The sequence below is a fragment of the Etheostoma cragini genome, chromosome 7, assembly GCF_013103735.1.
Source record: "Etheostoma cragini isolate CJK2018 chromosome 7, CSU_Ecrag_1.0, whole genome shotgun sequence".
Classification (NCBI taxonomy): Eukaryota; Metazoa; Chordata; class Actinopteri; order Perciformes; family Percidae; genus Etheostoma; species Etheostoma cragini.
In genome coordinates this window covers 9329637-9337550 of record NC_048413.1, presented here as the reverse complement: position 1 = coordinate 9337550, position 7914 = coordinate 9329637, and the positions used below count along the sequence as shown (strand labels likewise).

The window sequence follows — 7914 nt, the reverse complement described above, 5'->3', positions numbered from 1 at the left end:
GAGAGAGAGAGAGAGAGAATGAATGGCTGTTTCTAAAGGCCTTAACATGGAATTACTGTCCGATGCCATGAGGTCAGACGGTGAATGTGCTTAATACATTCTTGTGTCACAGTGTTTACTTTTGTTACCACGTTCAAATTGTGCAGTATTGAGTAAAATGTTGCTCATAGTTGTCACTTTGCTCATTTGGACAAAAATAACCAATATTTGTTAATCTGGGCATACATTTGGGGTATTCATTTATATAGTTTTCAATACATCTATCATAGCATTACTGTTTTGTTATATAACAGTCAAGTGAAAGAAACTGAGATAGGCTGCCTGACTCATATCAGCTGGTTTGCCGTTTTTATTACCAACAACCAACAGCAGTTGTGCTGCCTTCCCGATGTGTCGGAAAATAGAATGTTTAATAGAAAGCACCCAATCAACCTCATTAAATACCAACTAACGCCGCTATGGAGTGAAATTTATCCGATAATAGCTGCCATGAGATCATGTTTTAGCCCCAAAAATAAAGTAGCTTCCCTGAAGTCAACTGATGATGACCTCCATCAGCGTTAATAACACGTGTACTTCCTTTTCGTCCTTGTCTTAAATTGTAACGTTAGCTACATGGGATCCCGTGAGGCAGCAACCCAACATTACTGTTGTAGGATTTGTCTTTGTGTGTGCGTGGATTTTTTAAAACTATTTAACACACAAAACGTATGTTTTTAATGGAACTACCTTTCCGATTAAAGTCAGTTCATCCACAATTCCTACTTAGAGTAGGAGCACTTAAAGGCAACATTCAGTACTGCAGCCGCCGACGGGGATGCTGTCTGACTGGAAAGACGGATGGTCAGGGCCGTCCACGTCTAACCTGAACATGCAAGTGTAACTTGATTCATGCCAGTTTATAGTGCTAAACCAGGTTACACGTTTATTTAGCCTGAGCTAGTCAATTAACGTTTCCTTTAATCATGGAGGACGACTGTGTTTGTGAGTACGACTCGACCTGGGACACCGAGAGTGATGGAGACGACCCGGCCGGAGAGAGCCAAACCCGTCGGTCATGTCAAGACAAAAACAAATCAGGCTGGTCTCTAACTGTACGCGCTTTAATTGTTATTCAGCCAATCCAAAACGTAATCTAAATATTTTCATGGCGTTGAATATGTTGACTTGTAACTCATTACTAATATTGCCATGGTTGAAAGCTAATGATAGCTTTACCGTTATGCTGCAGGCTTGCTAACTAGCCCAGCTAGCTAGCCGCTTGCGTTAGCCTACTTTGAGGTGCTATATCGCTGTTGTTACGTTTAAATATGTATGTTGGGCTGCTTACAGTGATTACTATGCAGTGTGTGTGTGTGTATATGCCTAATTTAAAGTTAAATGATAATTTTAAATTTAGTGGTTAGCCCATTTGCAGAGTGGGAAATGGATTAGTTTGGCCTTAGATACAAAACCTAACCTAACATAATAGGGTACAGGGACTAAATAGTGTTAAATACGGATGCATCAACTCTGAATAATAATCTTATCCCGCAGTTCACATAACATTAAATGTTGGTTAATTTCACTTTCACTTGCAGTGGCACCATGCGCCCCGAAACATGAGGGCAGCAAAGGACATGCAGAACTACAGAAGAGGATATCCAGTAAGTAACAGCAAAGTATTATAACCAAATGCATCTTTTCAACACAACTAAGACATTAAAGTATGTTTTTCATTTTGACAGAATCTTACAGATGACGAATGCTCAGAAGACAAAATGAATAATTTGCAGTTTTATCTCAATAAATTTCCGTCTGCACCTGATGGTAACATTTTTAGATATTCTTACAATATATTTTCAGTGTTTGGGAAGGTCTGTGTGCAGTTACTCAATGTTTTTTTTATTTATCATTTTGCACAGATGTTTACATTGAATCATTTCTCAAAGAATGGAAAAATGACTACAAAAGATTGGAGAGAGTTCACTCATACATTCAGTGGTATGTATTGTTTACGTCTTGTGGAGTATGTTCGGCCGGTGTTCAGCCTGAGGTTACAAAGCTAATGTCATCTTGTTCTGGTCCCCTTCCAGTCAGAACTACACACACACACACACACACACACACACACACACACACACACACACACTTTGTTTTTAGCCAGGAGTGTGCTACTAAAACAACAAGGTCTGCTTGTCACGATTAGCAAAACACATGCTCCCAAAAGTTCTTTGCCTGTTACAGGTAGGGTGGGGTAAATGAAAAACACTGCCAAACAAGCACCAGTAAGAAACTCAGCAGCTTACTACCTGCTTTTAAAGCAGTTTTAGTGATAGATTAGGACACATTCATGTATTGTTTCCCGCTCAAACTCTTTGTTCCAAATGAAAAGATTAAGATAAAAAAATACCCTTTTAATGCAGGGGCTTATGGTATGACACATTTATGAAGGACCTTGCTTCTTGTCTCAGCCGTCACTTTTGTCACAGATACCGTAGGTACGTACTTATGTACACTCCCCAGAAATTTAACTACACTTCACGGGGACACGGACCACAACTGTGATTGTTCGGCTTGGCTGTGTCTTGTCACCTCATTTCCTCGTACTCATTTCCTGGTTCTCTTTCTCGGAGAACATAAAACCAGGGAGTGGGTTGAACCCTCCTGCACAAGGAAGACACTTAGTTTCTGTGTCTCCACTGACAGAGTCTGTACTCGCTGCCGAGCTAATCCCTGTCATTTGCTCTATCACACACACACACACACACACACACACACACACACACACACACACACACACACACACACACACACACACACACACACACACACACACACACACACACACACACACAGGCCCTGCTATTCTCTTAAAGAGATACGCTAGAACACAGACACACCAGCGCACATGTATAAAACGTCACAAAAGGCACAGGCCACTTAAGTAGGCTAAGGCGTAGGCCTTGCTTAGAGAGTACATACTATACTTTTTAAAATCTGTGTTAAATTCCAATTGTACCTAGAATGATCTCATGTTGATAGTGTCCAGCTTTGCTTTCTGATCCCAGACTGTTTATTAAAAGGATGTATTTTGTAAAATCATTGGGCTTGTATTGGATGTGGTGTTTTTATGGGATGAAGCACAAAGTATATTTTATGGTGGAGTTATGAACAGTTGCGGAGACAGCTGATGTCATCGACACTGATTAAGCGTATAGTTCCAACATTGACAATGTTAATGGTTTTGTGTTTTTTCTCTTGAATCTTTTGTCGTTGCAAGGCTGTTTCCTCTGCGAGAGCCAGGGGTTAATTACATGGCTTCAGAACTCACCAAGAAGGAAATTGAGGTAAGTGTTTCATACAAAAACATCAAGTCTTAAAAGCAACACTACGTAACTTTTTGTACCTTAAAATAATGTTTCCAAAACTGTTTCAGAATTTCATCAACTTGTAACAGGGTGAACGGCAAGTTTACATTCTCTTTGTGGCTCTATACCGGCTATAACCGCGTTATGCAAGATTGCCAGATCGGGGAGCAGATCTGTAGTTTCAGTGAGCCGCAGTGTTAGCTAACGTTAACTTTTCCCAGACAACAGAGTTGGTTTTTCCTTTTTGCTCACCAAACACTGCTGTGGCTGCCCTCCTTCTGCCATCTTTACTCGCGCTGACTTTTTAAATTCCAGTGGTTCCACATGACTTGCCCCCCCCCCCCCCCACCGCAAAGAGACTTTATGCGCATGCACGTGTCATTCACAAAACAAAAAATAAGAGTGTCCTTGCAAAACAGAACATGACAAATTGATTTCTCGATCATATTATTTTAGTGATCATTGGAAACCAAAATCAAATTTAAATTTATTGCTCACCCCTAATATTCAGCTCTTTTTATAGTGACAAGAGATGAAGACACAAAGATAAATAATTATTTCCCTTTTTGACCCTTTACCAAAAGCTAAAATACCAACAAAATGTACTTCTTTACATTTTGACCCATGCAGAGGTTTTGTGTAATTGTAAACGTGGAAATGTGTATATGTGTATATATATGTATATATATATATATGTATATATATATATTTTTTTTTTATTAATTCTTTCCTCCACTGCATATGTTCACCAGGCCTTCAAGAAGAATGAAGATGCCAAAAAGAGACTAGTCGAGTCCTATGAACTCATGTTGGGCTTCTATGGAATGCATTTGGTCAGCAAAGAGACAGGAGAAGTGAAACGAGCAGATAATTGGAAGGAGCGATTTGGAAACCTGGAGCGGTGAATATAACAAAGTATCTCATATAACAACATCGGTTATATGAACTATTCGGTTTGTTATTTCAGCCTCTACTGTCTCGTCTCTTACAGGAATATGCACAACAACTTGCGCATCACTCGCATCCTAAAGAGCCTCGGAGAGCTGGGCTTTGAGCACTACCAGGCCCCACTTGTGCGCTTCTTTCTGGAAGAGACTCTAGTCAAGAAGACCCTTAGCAGTGTTAAACGCAGCGTTCTTGACTACTTCCTGTTTGCTGTCCTGGACAAGAAGGAACGTCAGGAGCTTGTGCGCTTTGCTTACCTTCACTTTGAGCCAAAGGATAAGTTTGTGTGGTGTCCCAGGAAGATTCAGAAACAACTCAGGAAGGCAGAGAAAAGACCCGATTCTGTTGGGAATGGAGATGGAAAAGATGAGTCAAATTCACGGAGTAAAAGCAAAGATGGAGAAGCAGTTGTGCCACAGAAAGATGGACTGGATAATGTTGCAAAGGCTCAGAAAGGAACGGATAAAACGGCAGGTAAAGACAAAAGCAAACTCTCTGAGTTATCCCCCGGGCCAAAACCAGAAGCAGAGACGGTAGGAAATGGAAACGCAGAGGCTGAGTCTAATAACACAGTTTTGGGGAATGGAAATAACTCTACAGATGGTGTTGATGAAATGGATCAGTCGCCCAGTCCTGACTTTGTGACGGCAAAAGCTGCGCCCCATGCCGACAGTGAGAACCCATTTACCAACGACTCGAAGGACACCATCGAGGAACAAGAAATGCAAACAGATGAGGATCCAGACACTGAAAAACCAACGAAGAAGAAAAGAGAAGATACAGTGCTGCCAAGCAACGGCTCTGCCGGGGACTCGGCCAGTGGGCAGATGGAGGAGAAATCTGGTGCTAATAAAGCCACTGGTCAAACAAACCCAGCAGCGCAACCCGCTAAAACTTCAAAACATTCACCCTGTTCTTCTTCTGAAAGAGAGGAAAAAATCCCAAGGACTGATTTTAATCAAGTGCCAGACGAAGAGGAAGAAACATCGCGCTCAAATGTATCAGCAACAAACGGGTCAGGGGCGAGCACCGACAAACTTGTGGACAAACGGACAAATGGGAAGGAGTCGGAGGATATTGACATGGAATCAAACCCCGCAAGCTCAGACCAAAATGTGGGGAGTTCATGAATAAACTGGATGATGGGAGAAAATACATTAACTTGAGCTTAAATGAAATGTAATATAGGGACAGAGTATGACCTAACACGACTTCCTGGGCCTTATTTCTACCTTATTTGATGTTTAGATATTGTTTCTTTGAAAAGGAGTGTATGATTTCATTGCTAATTGTGGGACTGGATGTGACTCAGTTGCCACACAGCCATAGGAAAATATTAAAGGAAAAGGCCGGTGATATGTATATTTGTTATTGTCAACAAGTCCCAAGAAAACGTCAGTACCAACAACACACCTCAGACAGTTAACATTAGCTTGCTAGTTGTAGTGCTCTTGCCATGCTAGTGGTAACCATCCATCCATCCATCCATCCATCCATCCATCCATCCATCCATCGAGAGTCAAAACCAACTTAGTTCAATACTTTGACTTCCCTTCCCTGTCTGTGACTCCTAGCTCCAAGCACATTGGTTCTTTTTGAAGTCATGACTCTTTAAATATCAATTTTTTTGTAAAAGCTAAGTAATTTCACAGCAGGTGACTAGTTATTAAATGGTACTCAAACCGGAGTAAATTGGCCTTTTGTTGGACTATTTTCAGCTGGGGTTTTGGGAGTATTTCCAGCAGCTGGATGGCGCTTTTGAGATTGACTGAAAAATGAACTCCAGTGTTGGTGTTTATTGTAACGAAGGAACATGTCACCCGGTGCATCACTGTGGCTCATTCATGGGTTTTAATATATGAGGCTTTGAATACACACACCATTCTTGTCAGTGGGATGGATTCATGGTTTGTTTTGGTTTTTTGTGGGATTTGTCAACAATAAGAAAAATATAGAAATTACCAGAATTATCCTGGCTGATATTTAAAATCTCTATAGAATACATAAAGCACTATTATTAAAGTATTTAAATTAAATGATGGTTTCAGCATTTGTGACACCTTAATACTTTCACAATTGAAAAGTTGTTTTGCACTGAATAATTATTGATTGGAATAGCTTTTTTTTCCCTCTTTGGGATGTTTTTGTGTGAGTAAAAATAATCTGTACTGGTTAATGTTTCTGCTGGACCCCGCTGTGAATAGATTTAAGACTGAATGTCACTTAAGTTATATTTCTGTTGTAAAGTCTGTATGGTTTTATGCAGATTTGGGGAAACAGACCTTTTGAACAACTGAAAGCCTTGCCAAAAATGTGATAAGACTGGTTGATTGTACAATGTGTATGTCTTCTCTGCAGAACTGATAAAGCTTTGGCTGTAATTTAAAAAGACCACTGTATGGTAATTTGACATGATTGAAGTCCATGAACATTTACAAACCAGGGTTAGTGTATTGATGCATCTTTTATATTGCACTTCATTTTCACTTTTCATTATTGACGTTTTGATATTATTTACATAATGAAAGGTAATGACCTTACAAAAGTGCTGGATTGTTTATATATGACTCCCCCCTCCCTCCCCCCGACTAAGTCCCTGGCTCTTGACAAAGCAGAATAAAGTTATACTATTTTTAAAGCTTTTATGAAATTAATCTGTGTTAAGCCAAAATTTGAGTCTTGTTATAATTTATTAAATTGCATTTCTCAGTATAACTGTGGTAGATGTGAGTTAATGCTCCTATTCCTGAGCCTGTTTTCCCAGTGCAGCAAACATACAGTGTAGTCAGAAATGTTTTTTCTTCCAGCAAACAGACCGAGCCTCAGTGAAGTTACATGACTCACAACGGGGAAGAAAAAACAAAGATGTTAAATTTAGAGATATTGATGCAACCCAATTTGTTCAGGCCTCAGGACCAGTGTGGAGATGAGGGGATGAGTAGGGACAGGAAAAAAGATAAACGGCTAGTGGTTTGAGCTTGCAGTTTGTTGCATTGTCCATGCCAGCCTTTATTGCTCTGCCCATTTCCTATTTGGAATATCCTCGAGAAACGTTTAAAACTTTGACTTATTTTATAGTTAGATTAAGAGTAGTGCTCAGAATATGTGTCATGTATGACCGTTATGCTTTTTGAGCCACTTCAAAGTATGATGATGTGCTTTGCCTGGGGTAGAGTTGAAGCACTTAGTTGATTTAAAAAAAAAAAAAAAGAATGGCAAACTAATGTTTTTTTAAGCACAAACTTGAAACCTTCACTTTTGAAGCAGATAAACAGATGTGCTGCTTATTCTGCCGTGTGTGACAGTAAACTAACTCTTTGGGCTTTGGACTGTTTATCAGACATCATTGGGTTTTAGGAAATTGTGATTTTTCTGTATTTTCTGACATTTAATAGAACAAACTGTCCATTAATGAGGGAAATAATATGCAGGGATGTCTAATGAAGACTTGAGTTGCATTATAGGAAATGATCGATCCAGATCTTTTGGAGCTTGACAGATTCAGCTCAGGATGTCTTGGCCTCCATCACTTCCTTTTAGTTTCTTGAGAGTCCCCAAACTTAATTGCCGAAGTACCTTTAAGTCATCTCATTTCTACACAGTAGCCCAGTAACTCGAA

The 7914-nt window shown here is 39.9% G+C and overlaps 2 protein-coding genes across 2 annotated transcripts in view; one reads left to right on the top strand and one right to left on the bottom strand.

The window, feature by feature from the left end:
* kcnk15 (potassium channel, subfamily K, member 15) overlaps nucleotides 1-7914 on the bottom strand; it is a 20109-nt gene that overhangs the window by 8218 nt on the left and 3977 nt on the right. The window lies entirely within an intron of this gene.
* Nucleotides 781-7003, top strand: ogfr (opioid growth factor receptor). The gene is made up of 7 exons (XM_034877204.1): nucleotides 781-1094; nucleotides 1581-1646; nucleotides 1728-1809; nucleotides 1905-1983; nucleotides 3263-3329; nucleotides 4103-4251; nucleotides 4342-7003. Exons 1-7 carry the CDS (start codon nucleotides 966-968, stop codon nucleotides 5423-5425), a joined length of 1656 nt encoding a protein of 551 aa, XP_034733095.1. The 5' UTR covers nucleotides 781-965; the 3' UTR covers nucleotides 5426-7003.

What these genes read in the sequence shown, in the direction of transcription:
- ogfr (XM_034877204.1), top strand. Translation starts at nt 966, where the DNA reads ATGGAGGACGACTGTGTTTGTGAGTACGACTCGACCTGGGACACCGAG. An exon ending in AATCAGGCTGGTCTCTAACT is followed by an intron (nt 1,095 to 1,580) that starts GTACGCGCTTTA and finishes TTTCACTTGCAG; the next exon opens with TGGCACCATGCGCCCCGAAA. An exon ending in CGATTTGGAAACCTGGAGCG is followed by an intron (nt 4,252 to 4,341) that starts GTGAATATAACA and finishes CGTCTCTTACAG; the next exon opens with GAATATGCACAACAACTTGC.